Source organism: Schistocerca americana, chromosome 1 (assembly GCF_021461395.2).
Source record: "Schistocerca americana isolate TAMUIC-IGC-003095 chromosome 1, iqSchAmer2.1, whole genome shotgun sequence".
NCBI classification, from domain to species: Eukaryota; Metazoa; Arthropoda; class Insecta; order Orthoptera; family Acrididae; genus Schistocerca; species Schistocerca americana.
In genome coordinates this window covers 309,781,060-309,798,510 of record NC_060119.1, presented here as the reverse complement: position 1 = coordinate 309,798,510, position 17,451 = coordinate 309,781,060, and the positions used below count along the sequence as shown (strand labels likewise).

Below are 17,451 nucleotides of genomic sequence, written 5' to 3'. Positions count from 1 at the left end.
TCCAATAGGCTGCATGGTTGAAAATGTGTTCACTCACTACTGTTCATAGTAAATGAAACAATATTACCCATTATTAAAATTAGTTGCATAATTATTACTTACTTTTCAAGCCAGTCATTTATTGTGTTCACAGGGAAGAGAAATCAACATGGTGATGTTGGACCACGCATATTCAAAACCAGGAGACTGGTCTCCAGAAAACACGTACCTAAAACCTACCAAAAAATTATTTATGTTTAATTTTTCACCAACTGAGAATTTGTGAGTACCAGTACATTTTGTATTACTTTGTTTCTTCTTTCTTAAAAAACATCAGATTTCTCTTTTTGTTTTTATGTTGCCTGGTTTAAGATTCAGTGTCTACTTATTTGCAGCTGGAAATCAAAAGCTGGTATTGACATTGAAGAAGAACCAACTACTCTTACTCCTCCTTACAACAAAGAAATTACATCCCGTCTAATGAGAGAATGTGAAGCATTTGTTAAATCTATTAGACGTGAAGATAAAGGTGATGACTGGGAGGATAAAATTGACAAGTGAGTATATTTATGAGATATAACATTTTAACTGCTTCAATACTTTTAAAATACTGTGCCATAAACTTCCTATGTGACTTCTTTATAAGAATCACCGTGAATGTGGATAAGATACCAAACAACGGAAAAGCCAGGGTGGAATAATGATGGTCCCTATTGTGGAGACACTTTTTCGCCACCAACCCTACCATCACTCTCTACCAAAGACAAATGCTGAACCCTGTCTGACTCAGTTCATCCCTACATCCAACTGTGGTCCACTTTCCAGAATTTCTTAACTTCGAACCTTGCCTCACCATCATTGCTCAAATCTCTCAGCATGCAAGCTAATCTTGCATCCATAGAAAGAAGTGCAATCCACCACCTAAAAACTGATCCCGACTTTATAACCCTACCTGCTGAGAAAGGCTCCACCACTGTTGTTCTGAACTGCAAGGATTATCTAGGCCCATCCCAGAATCTCTCCCCAAAGTCCATCTCTCTCCTCACCCTACCACTCCGCACACCCCTAAGCTCTAAGTGCTTCGTAAAGTCCATGAACTCAACCACCCAGGGCTCCCCATTGTGGTCAGCTACTGTGTCTCCACTGAGAGAATCTCTGCTCACATAGACCAATACCTTCAGCCTATTTCCCAAAATGTACTCACCTATTAAAAGACCCAACCATTTCCTCCACCGACCCTCCACAGTTCTTGTTCCTTTCCACTTGGTGCCTGCTCATCTCTTTTGATGACACCTCGCTTTACCCTAACATCCCTAATGTCCATGGCATTGCCACTCTTTGGCACTACCTTTCACAGTGCCCAACAGATTGCAAACCTACAACTTCCTTCCTAGTCACCATGACCAACTACATCCTCATCTACAATTACTTTTCCTGTGAAGGCTTCACCTACAAACAGATCCTGGGTTATGCAATGGGCACCCACATGGCACCCTACAATGCCATCCTATTCATGGGCCATATCCAGGAATTTTGTCTAACCAGAATCCCAAACCCCTCACCTGGTTCAAATTCATTAATGACATTTTTGTAATCTGGATTGTGGATGAGGACACCCTAACCACATTCCTCCAGAACCTCAACAGCTTCTCCCCTATTCACTTCACCTGGTCCTCTTCACCCCAACAAGCCACGTTCCTCAATGTTCACCTCCACCTCAAAGACTGCTACATCAGTACCTCTGTCTGCATCAAACCAACCACCTACCAGCAACACCACCACATAGACAGCTGCCACCCATTCCATACCAGGAAGTGCATTCCATACAGCCTAGTCACATGTTTCCTTCACATATATAATGAAGAGTAATCCCTCCCAAAATACACCAAGGGTTTCACTGAGGCCTTCACATACTGTAATTACCTTCCCAACCCTGTACAAAAACAGATGTCTCTCCAGTCATGCCCCACCAGCCCAATGTCCCACCGTACAGCCACTGAGGAGCAGCATTCCCTTTGTGACTCAGTACCACCCACGACTGGAGCAGCTGAATCACATTCTCTGGCCACGATTTGGCTATGTCATGTCATGATCTGAAATGAGGACTGTACTACTCGCTGTCCTTCCCACCCAACCCACAGTGGTATTCGACTGCCCACCAAACCTATACAGTGTCCTCATCCATCCCAACACAACCCTTGCTCCCAACCCCCTGCCTCATGACTCATATGCCTGTAGCAGACCTATCCCACCACCACCACCTACTCCAGTCTGGTCACAAGCATCACCTCTCCTAACAGAGTCAGGGCTACCTGTGAAACCAGTCTTGATCTATAAACTAAGTTGTAATCACTATGCTGCTTTATATGTGGACAGTACAGCCAACAAGCTGATGGTTCATATGAATAGCCACCAACATACTTTGGCCAAGAAACTGCTGGACCAATCATTTGCTGAGCATGCTGTCCAACACAGCATTCTTCATTTTAATGACTGCTTCACAGCCTGTGCCATCTGGATCCTTCCTAGAAACACTAGCTTTTTTTGAACTGCGCCAATGGGAACTGCCCCTGCAGTATATCCTATGGTCCTGTAACCCTTCTGTTCTCAACCTTCCATAGTCATTGTCCTACATCCATCAACCCCCTTCACTGTTCCCAAGCACTAAACAGCCCCCTATTTCACCAATGCCTCCGCAGTCCTCTGTACCTAGCTGCCTTACTCTCTCTCCACCTCATCCCTGTACGCTGCCACAAGCAGCACTTTTACTACCCTCACAACTATTTTGCTGTCCCTTCCCCTCCCCATCCCAGTCTCCTACTTACTCCATCACACTGATTGCTTCTCCCATCATGCGCAGTTGCTCACAGTATGGCCTTGAAGGCCAGAGACTGTGATCGTGTGTGTGTCTCTGTGTGTGTGTGTGTGTGTGTGTGTGTGAGTGTGAGTGTGAGTGTGAGTGAGTGGGGGGGAGGGGAGGGGAGGCTTGTGTGTAGGAATCACTTCATGCAGTCAGGCCAGGGTGTCTAGCGGCAGAGTGCATGTGTGGAAACCTAAAGGTGGGAGGATCAAATCCCAATTGAGCCACTGAAATTTTCAGTCTGTCTGTAACATTTGCTTGCTCTGAACATATTAATACATGCCACTGCTGCTGTCCCCAGGCACTCTGTGCGTATTTACACAAGCCTTCGCTGCTTCTATCAGGTGCTCTAGATCTGTATACAAGCTCCCCTGTGCCGATGCCTTTATGCTTCTGACATGTTAAGACACACTGTTGCTCGGGTGTCTAGAGCACTGTCTGTGTGCTCCAGATGCTATAATGCTCAGGTCATTTAATCAACCAGGTAGAGTGAGCAGGTAGCCATATTTCTGCTCTCAGCATTCAGCAGCTTTCCGCTGTTCAGCCTGTGTGCATTTGCTTCTTAGCTCTTGACTGAGAAAGTCCACACAATTATGGTTCTCCAGAGGAAGAAATCATGAAGATTTGGCATCACATAATAAAAGAAACTGAAGTAGAGTATTTGATGCCCCCACATAAAGACCAATGCAATAGTGTTGCTGAAGAGACTAGCTGGTGTCATTACATGTAGCTATAATGCATTCTAAAGGTTGGAAGTAAATGAAAGGTCTTGATAGAAATTGAAATAATTAGAACAGATAGTTACTTAGTGATTGCATCTTGTGACATAACAACAAATAGGTTTTTTTTAAGCTTAGTAACTGACATAAAGTACTGTAAATATTAATGTATGCAATGCCGCTTTATTATTTTTCGACTGTTAAGAAAAGTGCATTGTTCCGTCAAAAAAAAAAAAAAAAGTTACTTCCTTATCTTGAGAGGTAAAAAAGTTTCAAGTGTCAATATAAGCACTTCTTTGCATGGTATCGTGCAAAAAGCCTTGATTAAATATCTTGAACTGTTTTATGAATATATGTAGACAGGAGACTATGGAAGAATTCTAAGTTACTGAGGTGAATCCAAAGTGATGTATTATTTTTGTCTCAGGCTTCTATTATCCTTCCTGTATTTCTGTATTCAGAAGTTTGTTTCTACAGGAGTTTTAAGTGTAAAACTTAAGTTGTTAGAGTAAATGTATTTATTTTGTATCGTGGGTGCTGAAACTCAGAGCAGCAGACAAAATTGTCATGCCCAGTTCTCCAGGAATATTCAGCACAGGTGAGCTGGACCACGCAGCAAAACCACTACACAGGTAGTGGCTGGAATGCAGTCTTTCAGCGCAAGTTGCAGTACGAGGTGATGACAAAGCTGTGCCCACCATGGACTGCTGTGAGCATATCTGTAACAATCAAAGGATTAATGTAGCCTTCACTGCTGAATGATGTGAAGAGCTGCCAGAAATGACATGTAGTTTGGATTTCCTGTTAAACTATGGGGCTCCTTTACCCAGTTGAGTAACTGGGTTTCCTTAGGAACAAGCAAGTGACAGCAGTGGCGTCCAATTGAAAGACTTGCCCAGTGGAAAAACTTGCCCTCAACCATTGAGCCACACATAGTTGTTATTATTATTACTTAATATTACTCCAAAGATTTATTGAGTAAAAGTGGAAATTAAACACTTACTTGGGAATTAGTGAAACTATTCTGTCCATACCCGGGAAAATGCAATTATGTCTCTGTATAAGTCATAATTTCTCCAGTTTTAGTATTGTAGTAATTATGCTAATCGGAATGCCTACTGTCATAATGTTTTTTTTCAGCGCTGTAAATAGGAGTCCTTTCATAGGACTGTGGTATATTGTAGCAAGTCTAGTTGAAGAGCGCGCACGCGTGCACACACACACACGCACACACACACACACACACACACACACACACAAAGCAAGTAGTGTCCACACAGATGACATTTTTTGACATGTTGCTGATGATTATAACATTTAGTCCTCCATTGTGGATTGATGGTTTCAGATCAGAGTACTGTTGAGAAGCATTTTTCCAAAACTCGTAAACGCAGAAAAGTAAATTTTTCAAAAAACATTTTTTAAATACCATACTGAAATTAATTTCATAAACAAGTTAATTTAACTTTGAAACAGTTTTTGTAGTCATGATTCCGATTGTATGTTTGGCCTTTCTAAAAATTTTATTGTTTATTTTAGAATCAGGAGCAAAGATTCCAATCTTTTTTCCCAAAGTTGATAAATGCAAAGATACAAATTAAAAGTTTTTGAATTTTCACATTCAAATTGATTTTTTAATATTTCCATTTTGTCTTTAACATTAATTGCATTGCTCATTTGGCATAGAAAAACAAACTGGGGGTGTCATCTTGAGGTACCAACTTTTGCACGAGACATCATTCTGTGATCGGCACGATAATGACTGTCAGCTGTGATATTTCTTCAGCCTTCTTGATCTTGGTTCTTCACAATTAATGTTGCAGAACACACACTCTTATTTTTTTTTTAAAGTTATTTAAGGAAAGTTGTGTAAGTTCCAAAACTGCACAGCAAATTGGTGTTAATGATACAGGATTGTAGTTACGAGCATTAGTCCTCAGACTTATCTTAAAAATTAGACCAACCATTGAGTTTTTCCAATGATATACAAAATTCACTTTCTCCAGAGATCACTGTTATATTGTTATTATAAGGACCAGTTCTTTCTGTACTCAGTGCAGAAACTGTCAGATGTCTACCCAAGTCCTGTAGCATTTCCACTCCTGAGCAAGTGCATTTACTTTTGGTTCAACGCTACTGTTGTGAAAGCCCCACACAAATGGAAAAATTGCTGAGCTGTTATTCAAAGTTTGTCATGTAAAATATTACTTTCTTATTCCATGCAATAAGACGATGCCTAGTGAAACACTGCAATTTCTTCATCGTCCTCTTCTGTTATGGCCATGTGTAGATTGAACTGCAATTTCTTCTTCTTCTTCTTCTTCTTCTTCTACTACTACTTCTACTCGCAGAACCTCTTCATCCTTTCTCTTCTGTTCTCCCGTTCAGGCAGCTTACAACTCATTGAGTATGTGCATGGTGAGTACAGGGCCCTAAGCTATTGCAGCACTTACTTCATTTCTTGTGCTGCAATCTCCCATCTCTAACTATTCTTACTTTCTTTCTCACGGGGCAGGCTTGTTGATGCGGCTATTTCTCTAAGTAGTGCTGTCTTTCATCTAAATGCATATTGTTTTATTTTACATTACTTTGTGGCAGAAGTAACTTTTGGTCCTCACTCTAGTTAACTTCTACGTTCAATTTGTTTGTGGTGTGGGCCAACTAGGAAAGAATGCCTTAAACAGTGCCTGCTACATATCCTTTGATATATGTGTTTAAAAACTTAACGCGGCAGCCAATCTTAAAATGATGGAGTCGTTACTTAGCATTTTGGTACAGGCTCCTTACAACACAGGGTTCACACTTCTGCAAAGGAGTGTATGCTTGTCCTCTTGGGGCAACAGGGCTCCCAGCAGTTTCCGTCATGCCAGTTGCCGTCGTGCCAGATGCCCTTTGCTGCAGTTGGTGTCAACAGTGTGAAGAGCCATTAATAGGAGTAGATGGCATCAGGGCAGATATTTCACACATGAAATGTTTTAGACTAAATCAGAATAATGGTCATACTGATCCAGCTGTCTCAACAGACAAGTATTGATAATTCAGTGGGATCAGTTAAGATTCTATGCTTTCCCTATTATGGTGTGCTATAACATATGCTGCATAATGTCTATAGTACCAACAAATAATGATAGACGTCCACCATGTGCCATGTGGTAAAGAGTACCATGACAATTGATATTTCATCAGGGGAGCAATTGATGAAGCTGAGTTGTCATTCTAAAGAGAAGTACTTTGTATTAATTTAGTAGAAAGTCAAAGATTTAAGTAAGCACCTCACAATTTTCACTGTGGATATCATTACAGCAGAGAAGTAGTCATCCATCAGAACAACAACATAGTTTATTAGAATGGTAATTCGAGAGATATTTGGTGAAAATTTAAGAACTCGCGCCCATTTCCACAAATAATGAAACATTTTGCAGGGGAAAAGTGACCAACCAGCAGATTGGGAATGAAATAATTTATTCAATACCTGCTGCATGCTATAACAGAATGAGATACTTTTACAGCGATGAAAACTGTATTTTTCACAAAACAAAGGAAGACAAATTTGGAGAAGTGCACTCTGCAAAATGAGTTACTTTTGATTAAAACCTCCTCTGCTGCACTATCTCGTAGATTTAAGACTTCTAAAAGGCTGGGTGTCATAACATTGACTATTACTCCACATAAAACTTTGAATATGGTACAAGGAGTTACCTTTCACTGAGACATCACACTCTAGATAGGTGAGGGGCTATGAGCTACCATATATACTCAAGTCTAAGCCACAATTTCTTTTCCTGTTTTCAGGATTTGAAAAGTGTCTGCCACTTATAATCAAGTGCAAAGCAAATGGAAGTTCTTAAAAATGGCACTAGGAGCCGCCAAAACTTAACTTTTGCTGTTGAATACAAGCAGTGCTACACAGGCATGCTTTGCAGGTACAAGACTAAATACTGGCTCCAAAACTTCTGCATTCACTGAGCGAGGTGGTGCAGTGGTTAGGCACTGGACTCGCGTTCTGGAGGATGACGGTTCAATCCTGGGTCCGGCCATCCTGATTTAGGTTTTAAGTGATTTCCCTAAATCGCTCCAGGCAAATGCCGAGATGGTTCCTTTGAAAGGGCATGGCCGCATTCCTTCCCCATCCTTCCCTAATCCGATGAGACCGATGACCTCACTGTCTGTTCTCTCTCCCCCAAACAACCCTCCAAACTAATGCATTAAAAAAGATTAGAAGATGAGTCTACCTTTTTTTTTTTTTTTTTTTTTTTTTTTTTTTTTTTTTTTTTTTTTTTTTTTTCAGGGTCGATCATTGAATTTTAATACATTATCCAATGAAGGAAATAGAAATTCAGTATTGCTCATCTTCAAATATAGTTGCCTTTCAAGTATTCTTCTTTACACAAGTACCAACAATGCACAAGGCTTTAGGATTGTTGCATGAGTTGACAAGCTGTGCCTCATTCTGATTTTGTGTATTGTTTCATAGAATTTTGTGAAGTTCTTCGGTTAGTGAACCATAGTGAAGTGCTTTTATTGTAGTGCCAAATTCAAGAAGGGTGTTATTTCTTTTTGTGCAAAAATGCTCTAATCATACAATTGATGGGAGCAACGTCAGACATGGTGACTGCAAAGAGACAATTTTTTTTAATGTTCCGTTAGCAGGAAAACCTTTAGTGGACCAAAATGTGGGCAATGTAATGGTCTTGCAGTACCGTATTTACTCGAATCTAAGCCGCACTCGAATCTAAGTCGCACCTGAAAAATGAGACTCAAAATCAAGGAAAAAAAGTTTTCCCGAATCTAAGCTGCATCTGAAATTTGAGACTCGAAATTGAAGTGGAGAGAAAAGTTTTAGGCCGCACCTCCAAATCGAAACAAAGTTGGTCCATTGTAATATGAGACACAATTTAGGTCGAATGAATGACGATACAGCTATAGTAGTTTGGTTCGAGTCGTAAGTTTAGCAGTTAAGCTTTACCAGGTAGCCATTGCTTTGCGTCAGGCGCTCCGTCGGTATTTATACGGGTACCCTTCCTTTTTCATGTGCTTCGTCTGGTTTAATTGATTGCTTATTTTTCTTTGATCTGATGGTGTTTACGTCACTTTAAGCTGAAAATGCATTACTGTACTGTGTCATGCATTGTTTGTCGCATTCTGATAATGAGTGTTTACGGCCTGCTTGCTTTTGCACACGCTACCCGCCGCTTACAATAAAAAAAAAAAAAAAAAAAAAAAAAAAAAAAAAAAAAAAAAATAGACTGCGTATGATAGATGATGTTCTGAACGAGAGTTTAGCGAAAATTTTTCTCCGTTTGAAAATCTTTTGTAGACGCCTCTTTAGTACATTACATTCTGCACAGAAATTAGAGTCATCTTAGATTGAAAATCTAGTCAATTGCCGTGCTTCATTTCTGACTGTATCACTGTTAGGCATAAGAATAATATGAGTTTCATGACATGATATGTATATTCTTTCGCGTTTGCTGTTGTGTCACTCTAGTTTCGTAGTTTATTAGGCATACAGGATTTAAATGAGATAGCAGCAAACACGAAAGAATGCGTGGCAAAATGTTTATATTCGTATTATTCTTACGGTGAAGAGAATACTGCATGTGATTCACAATTCATGGAAGTTCCTATTAGCAACCATCACTTCTCACAGGTAGGAAAATATTCAGAATGTAGAGTTGGCCATATTGACAAACATCCCAAACAGTCTTGCCAGTCGGATTTTCGTAGTACATTGAAATGCTGCTACATTCGAAGATGAACAATATGGAATTTGTATTTATTTCGTTGGATAATGTATGAAAATGCAGCGGTTGAAACTCAGGGCGGAGAAAAAAGCTCGTCTTCCATCTTTTTTTAAATTTTTTAAAATTTTTTTAAAAATTTATTTACTGACGCAGAGATTTGTGCCTGCAAAGCGTGCCTGTGTAGCGCTACATATATTCGATGCAGAAGTTAGTTGTGGCGGTACCTACCAATATTTTTCAGAATTTCCGCTTACTTTGCACTCAATTCTAAGCCACAGGCAGTTTTTCCGAAAAAAAAAGTGTGGCTTGGATTCGAGTAAATGCGGTAATTTTAAATGAGTTTGTTAAGGAACAGCATCAGAAATGCATGCCTGTGAACGCTGAATTTTTAAATTGCTGCAGTGCAAAAAATTGAAAATTTCAAGGCTACCTGCAACTGAATTGGTCTCTTTATGAAGTGCTGGGGTTTTTCACTTTAGAGATGAACTTAAGTTGTGCCGAAGATTGCCATAAAATTACAAATAAAAGGTGCTTCATAACTAGGTGATGGACTGAAAACTATTACCTTCTTGGCCAGATGGGGAATGCTGACCAAACTCCCATACATTTTGACTTGCTGTAGAATTATAAGCTTGATGCCAGAGGAAAGAAAGATATAAGTATTCTTGTGTCATGAAGTGAAAGACAGCAGATGTTCGTCATGCTTGCCTGCATAGCAGATAAACATAAATTACTCCTATTCATAGTTTTCAAGTGAAAGAATTTACTGAAATTGGAAGAGTTTCCAAAAACTATAATTGTGTGAGTAAATAAAAGTGAGTGGTTTTTGGAGGATATGGTGGTGGAATGGATTAGGCTTATGTTGAATCATTGCCCTGTCGCGTTGCTTGGTTTATACAGTCTGCTGGTGTTAGATGCGCATGCAGGCCATACAACACCTGCAGTAGAACAAAAATTATTAGAAAGCAAAACAGACTTGGCAGTAATTCTAGGTGGAATGGTGTCATTTCTGCAATTACTTGATGCCTGTGTGAATAAACCATTTAAAGATAAGCTTAAACACATGTACACTGGCTGGTTTTGGAAAAATGACAGACAAATGACACCAACAGGACAATTTATACATGCAGGTTTGTTGCAAGTGTGCCAGTGGATTGATGATGCATGGAAGTGTGTTCCAAATCAGACTGCAACAGACATTAAAAAAAAGGCCCAATATCAAATGTGCTAGATAATACAGAGGATGATTCTCTGTATGAATAAGTGAACTACAAGGAATTGAGTGATAGTCATTCAGAATTATTCAGCTGATATTTTAAACCTTTCATAAAATTTATGTTATAAATGTAATAAAACTTTGTTTTACATTTCTGCCTTTAATTTCTAAGTTACTTTCATTCTTATTTTGCAAGTGTTGCTAGTTATACATTTGAAGTCTACTATTGAAAAGCCAATTTGCAAGCCTTTGTGCACATCAGTGTGGCCAAAGCTGCATTTTGGATATTTTCCTACCCGTGGCAAGAGATGGTTCCTATGAATCATGAATCACATACACTCTTCACCATAAGAATATAAACATTACACCATACATTCTTCTGTGTTAGCTGTTACCTCATTTAAATCCTGTAAGCCTAACAAACTCAAGTGAGACAATGGCAAACACTGAAGAATGAACATATAATGTAATGTTTAGATTCATTTTATTCTTGTGCTGAATAGTGATACATCAGGAATGAAACATTACAACTAACTTGTGGTATTGATTTTTAAATCTTCTACAACTACAAATTCTGTGCAGGCAAGTTATGTGATTTTCAATGTTTGAAAGAGTAAATTTATCTATAAAATAACCTTACCCAAGCTTGACTGCTAAGCTTACGACTCTAACCCAACTATTGTAACTGTAGCTTCATCTGTTGTATCTAATTTGTATCTCATGTTAGAATGAACCAACTTTGTTTCGATATTGGAATGTGGTGTACAAATCCCCCCCCCCCCCCCCCCCCCCCCGCTTGAAGTTTGACTCACATTTTTAGGATGATTACAATAATCTAGAAGGTGAAGTGTAAAAAGCTGTGAAAGATAACCGAATAGATACAAGCACCCTCATCTTAGCTAATGAAGGAAATGACCTCCCAAAAAAAACGTGTAGATGCAACTGGAAATCTTAAGTCCTATTGTCCATGAGATATTTCCAATGTTTATTACTTTGGTTGCATTTCGTCCCATTGCCCAGCAGACCCAAAATGAAAGATCATTTCGCGAAGGTCATACTTGCGAACAACTGCCTTTGTATGTGAATTGTACGAAACATCACTTGACTGCCTGTAATATACTCTTGCTAGGAAAAAAATATGAATTCATGCATACAATCAATATGATGACAAATTATGTAAAAGTTGCAGCTATCACTCCACGTACCTCAGCTTTTTTTTTTTTTTTTAATGTACCACTGCCATCCCCTCTTATGAGTCCTGAATCACCATTTTCGGTAACCACTCTCCATACCTAGCCAGAAAGCAGGTTCCTACTCTGTTGTCTGCCCGTGATAGGGCTCCCTCTTGGGCCCCGTCTCCCTGGAAATCCACAGATCAGAGGCGCAACACTAGCCAGTAGCTGTAGGCAGCACAGACTGCCTGTTCTTCTTCCATTCCTACACCCACAATAGGTAGGCCCTCACAAGAACCCCAACAGCCAAAAATTGTAAAACAGAAGTAGAAGGAGTAATCGCAGGAGAAGGCTCCTCTGATGATTCTGAAGATATCAGATTCCTGCATGCCGTCGGGTTTTGAACCAGTTGTCATTGATGTTGTTCCACCCCCAACAGTGACAGACGTGGTCCTGGGACGTGACCTGTTTTCCTGGCCCCTCCATCCCTAACTATAACACCCTCAATGTGATGATCCAAAGGAATTGTAATGGATATTACAGTCACTTGCCAGAAATGCAACAGCTACTTTCCTCTATTCTGCGATCTCAGTTGCTTTTCAAGAAACACGCTTTACTGGTGACCATACCCCAACAATTTGAGATGACCACGCATTCTGCAGGAACTATACTGGCCCTGAAAGGGCACCTGGAGGAATCTGTGTGTTGGTGCCCACAGATGTCGTCAGTGAGTGGAATCCCCTCCGTTGGAGGAATAACAGTGCAAGTGCAAATGAAACTGGTGATCACCATTGTATAGTGTTTATTTACCTCCAGGCAGGCCGCTTACCTTAGGTTGACCACCTTAACCTCACTACTCCCTGTCCCTTTCTTTGTCCTGCTTGTGTATATCAATGTGCACCACCCCATGTCAGAAAGTAAAGTACCACCTAATCTGATAGGGACATTCTGATTGACCAGTTTGTTCTGATCTTGATCAGTGTCTCCCCAATGATGCTATTCCTATCCATTTTAGAGCTGCTCATGACACCTTTTTTGATCGCTTTCTGGTAATCCTGCCATTTCTTTGTCAGTTACCACATTGGGCACCTCAAAGATCTGACTGACAGTTGTTTGCCTTTACTCTCATCTTTGCCGTCATCTCTGTCAGATTACATTGAGTAGGTTGTGGGACATGTGTACATATTTTTGACACAATCGAATGCACTACTGGAACTGTTGTTCCCCTTTCTACAAATCCCTCTACTGCCATCCGCTGCCATGGTGGACCGCTGCCATGGTGGACCAACGACAAAGCAACAGATGTTCAGTATTGCTGAATAACCCTGCAACATTTCAAGCAACATCCCTTAAAAGTTAGTTCATGCTAAAGCTTGCCATTTAATAAGACACAGTAATGGGGAGTGCTAAGACTGCTACATCTCCTTCCTGGGACAATATGCCTCATCATCCTAGGTGTTGGCTAAGCTCCATAGTCTTCTGGTTTGATGTTTTCTTCTGGGCTGCCAAAGATCAACTACTGTTCTGGGTCACTTCCCACACGGTGACATCTTTGTATTAATGCATTGTTCCTTGCTGTACACCTTTCAGGCCAGTTTGTGACAACATCCATGTCATAATCTTACCCAACTTCCATTTGAATGCGTATGCAGAAAGTTGAAGACATTTCCATATCTATCATTCCCTGCCATGCCAAATTATATAATGAACTGTTCACGGACTGGGAACTGCTTCAGGCTCTTTCCTTGTCACATGTTACGGCCCCAGGCTCTGATTTGATGCATAATCAGATGATTCAACCTCTGAATGTTATCCAAAGCTTCATCTGCTCAGAGGGTCAATTGTATTTGGCTCGTAGGCGTCTTTCCTTTGCAATGGCGATATAGTATTGTCATACCAGTCCTTAAGCCAGGCAAAAACCCATCATCCGTTGACAGCTAGTGTCCAATTAGCCTCACCAATGTTCTTTGGAAACTGCTTGAAAGGGTGGTTGTCCACCAGTTATGCCGTTCTTGAATCTTGGGGGCCTTTCATCTCCCTATCAGTGTGATTTCTGGGAGGGCTAATCCACAGCTGACCATGTGGTCAGGTTGAGAAAGGCAGACTGGCAGATGTTTTCTAAACACCAACATCTCATTGTAGTCTTCTTTGACCTAAATGCAGCATATACCACTTGGTGCCATCACATTTTACTTACTCTTCATGATTGGGGTAGTTGAGGCTCACTACCAATTTTTATTCATCACTTATTACCCGCCAGTTGTTTTGGGTTAGAGCTGGTACATCACTCAGCTCCCCATGGATCCAAGAAAACAGCATACAACTGGGGTCCTTGCTGAGTTTTACAGTATTTATCATCTTCCATCAATTGACTGGGTATCTCCATTAGGCCACTGGTCACCCCCGCGTTTTATTCGAATGACTTTTGCTTTTGGTATAGCACCCATTTTGTTGTCTTGGCTGAAAACCAGCATCAGAATGTTTTCCAAAGGACCTCTGCTTGGACCCTTTCCCATGGTTTTCAGTTCTCTCCTGCGAAAATGGAGTAATGCATTTCCGTCAGTGTGTTGTGTTCCACCCTGACCCAGAACTCTTAACTTGGCTGCCCCATGTTCATCAGCTACAGACTTAATTGTATGTGGAAGCTTAACACACTGCTTCCTTGCCAACAACACTTTGGCTGTAGGTTGCACTACTCTCCTCCATATTTACTGTGACCTGCCTTTGTCGCAGTTGGACTATGGTTGCCAGACTTGTGGCTCAGTGTCATCTTCAGCTTTGAAATTGTTGGATCCAGCCTGTCATCGTGGAATGAGACTGACTGCCTTTCGGACTAGACCTAAGACAGTGTCTTCGCTGAAGCTGGAATCTTCCCCCTTTGGTTCCAGTGGTGCCAACTCTTGCTCATTTATCATTACCCTCTGACAGTTTCCTAATAACCCAATTTATCACATTGTATTTGCGTACCAGTGGCTTCGACCCCATGACACCTACCCGGTTGTGGTATTCCCAGTTGGAATGCATCTTGAGGCTCTCTACCAGGACTTGTGTCACCTCTCCTGTTACTACCCAGACCATGAACTAGGTTTGATATATTTCAAGGTTCCAAAGTTTTAGTGACATCCATGACTTTTTGGCACCTTTTTGTCTTGGTTCGTCAGGAGTATCAGGATGCTGCTGTGATTTACACTATTGGGTCTAAAACCATGGGTAAGATGGAATATGCATTTACATCTTCCACTAGTCAAGTGGAACTAATTGCCATTAACAGAGCTGTGTGTTTTATCGTATAGATCTCCCTTGAGTGTTTTAATTTGCAGTGACTTAATGAGCAGTCTGTAGGGCATTTATCAATGTTACTCACCTTATGAAATCTGCTATTCATGACTTTCTCTCTAACCTTAGTCATGTTGCCAGCTGAGTTGTCTTTGTCTAGGTCCCAAGTCATATGGGTAACCCAGGGAATGAAATGACTGACAATTTGGCAAGAGAAGCAGTTAAGTCACCTAACATTCACTTTGATGATCCCATGTGCAGATGTGCGGGTGCAAGTAACACCTCTCCTCACATGGGGATGGACAACTTCTGGTTGGCTACTGCCCCCTCTAATAAACTCTGCATTATTAAGGAGATTACTGCAGCATGCTGCTGCATCCTCCATTCTTCCTGGAAGAAATCCATTGTCCTAGTTCTCTCCGCATTCAACATACCAGGCTAACTCGTAATTTTACTTTATATAATGAGCATTGTGGTTGCAGAGCCTTACAGATAGAGATCGTACCATGCCAGAATGTCCCCTCCTCCTCGCTCTCCAAGTTAAGCATGGTCTTCTCAGTTTCACGAGTGGTTGTACTGCTTCTTTTTTCTACTTTAAAGTTGTTTTTATTTTCAGGTATAACATTTTAAACTCCCTTTGGGGTGGGAATGTTGAGATTACAGTGTCTCCTGCCACATGCTGGCTGTGGGGGACCTCCCAACTCTTGCTCCTCTGGCAGCTGCCTCTGTCATCCCTCTCTTACTCTGTTTTACTTGCATTTACAAGGTGCATACACCCTGGGACAACTGGGAAAAACTGGGGATTTTTTTCATCTGGAAAACAAATAGGAATTTTTTAGGATTATGCGAATTTTTCATTAGTTTAGTTTTCAATTTAATTTTTGTAATTTTGGCTGGTAAGAACAGATACTCAAACAGAAAATTTGACTTCAGTCTGCTAATGCAGAATAATACTGCAGCAATAAAACATAATGTGAGAATAACACCCAAAATAAAACTTAAGTTTCAAAGAAAGTGCAGTATTTACACCAACAAAACACAGTGCACATACAAGCGTCTGCCGATAACAAAATGTGTCAAATGCTTTAGGATGAAGATTTAAGTAATTCTTTATAACAACAAACTGCTTTTGATGAGCATGATGTTACAGCTGTTTTCATTTGTAACAGGTCCCACGAAAATATTTTGAATGGTGGTTTCAGAAGTGCTACTTTCATAACAAATTTCCTTTTATGCAAGGCAAATTACGTTATGCTTGAGAATGTGTGATGAGTTTCTCAAATCAGGGAGAATTTGACTCTTTCAAAACTTAACAATTTGAGGACCAACCGCTTAGAAAAATTTCAGGCCCAGAAGACCAGCCATTTATGCCATCATTTAAAATTGTACTGGCACATTTGTGTTTGATACAACTTAAAGGGTAACACAGGCTTAAAAAAGACCAGTCTTCAAGGTTAGTATTTCATATTTATTTTAGTTTTTCTTTCTTTTACTGTTCTGAATCTCTTGACTGAGAGGCATTGTTAACTCTGTAACTGTCTTTGCCCTTAATCATATTGATTATGACTAGATGCAGGAGGGCTTTCTCTTGCCACAGATGAGCCTTGGGAAATGTCTCGTCTGCTCTGTCTTATATACCAACCTAATCTATGAGATGCTACTCAAAATATCCAAGAATTTCATTTTAAAAATCAGAAAACTATACGTATGTCCCAATGTCTTCTGTTACCTTCAAAGTAGTAACCTCTGGCAAATATACAATAATCCTAGTGTTGTTCCAATTTTTGGAAACACTCCTGGAAGTCTGCAGGGTGAAAGGACTCATTGTGATTCCACTTGGATGTATTCATTGGAGTCAAAATCTCATCCTTTCAGTGTGATTTTCATCTTCAGGAACAGGTAGAAATCGCATGGGGCTAGGTCTGGTGAGTAGGGAGATTGGCAACCACTGCAATGTTGTTTTTGGCCAGGAATCCCTTCACAAGTGAAGAAGTGTGCGCTGGTTCATTGTCATGGTGCGTCAACCAGTTTTTCTTTTTCCACAACTCTGTCCTTTTGTGCTGAACGTTTTCCCTTAATCACCTCAAACTGCCTGTTGACAGCCTGACTAGGTGGAACAAACTCCTTATGCTCTATTCCCCAAATGTCGAAAAAAATTACTGCATTAACTTCAAGCTGCTGTGAACGTTTTGAGCTTTCCTCAACCTTGGAGAAGTTGGCGTTTTCCATTGTGATGATTGGTGCTTTGTTTGAGGTTCATAACCATAGAGCCAAGATTCATCACCTTTTATGACTCTGGATAAGAATTTTGGACACACTTGAACTCTTTGTTGCAACTCAGTGCACACCTGAATCCTGAGATTTTGTTGATCAATGCCGAGAAGGCGAGGGACAAACTTTGCTGCTGTTCATCTCATGTTCAGTTCATTGGCTAGAATTTGTTGATGTATGCTGTATGACAGCACAAGTCAGTTAGAATTGTCAA

General features: G+C 40.4%; 1 protein-coding gene across 1 annotated transcript in view; it reads left to right on the top strand.

Annotated features, from left to right (window-relative positions):
* Nucleotides 1-17,451, top strand: part of LOC124596148 (KAT8 regulatory NSL complex subunit 3) — a 159,988-nt gene that overhangs the window by 20,769 nt on the left and 121,768 nt on the right. Inside the window, exons 3-4 of the mRNA XM_047135171.1 lie at nt 134-261; nt 375-536. Coding sequence (XP_046991127.1) covers nt 134-261; nt 375-536 — 290 coding nt within the window. The remainder of the gene's footprint in view (nt 1-133; nt 262-374; nt 537-17,451) is intronic.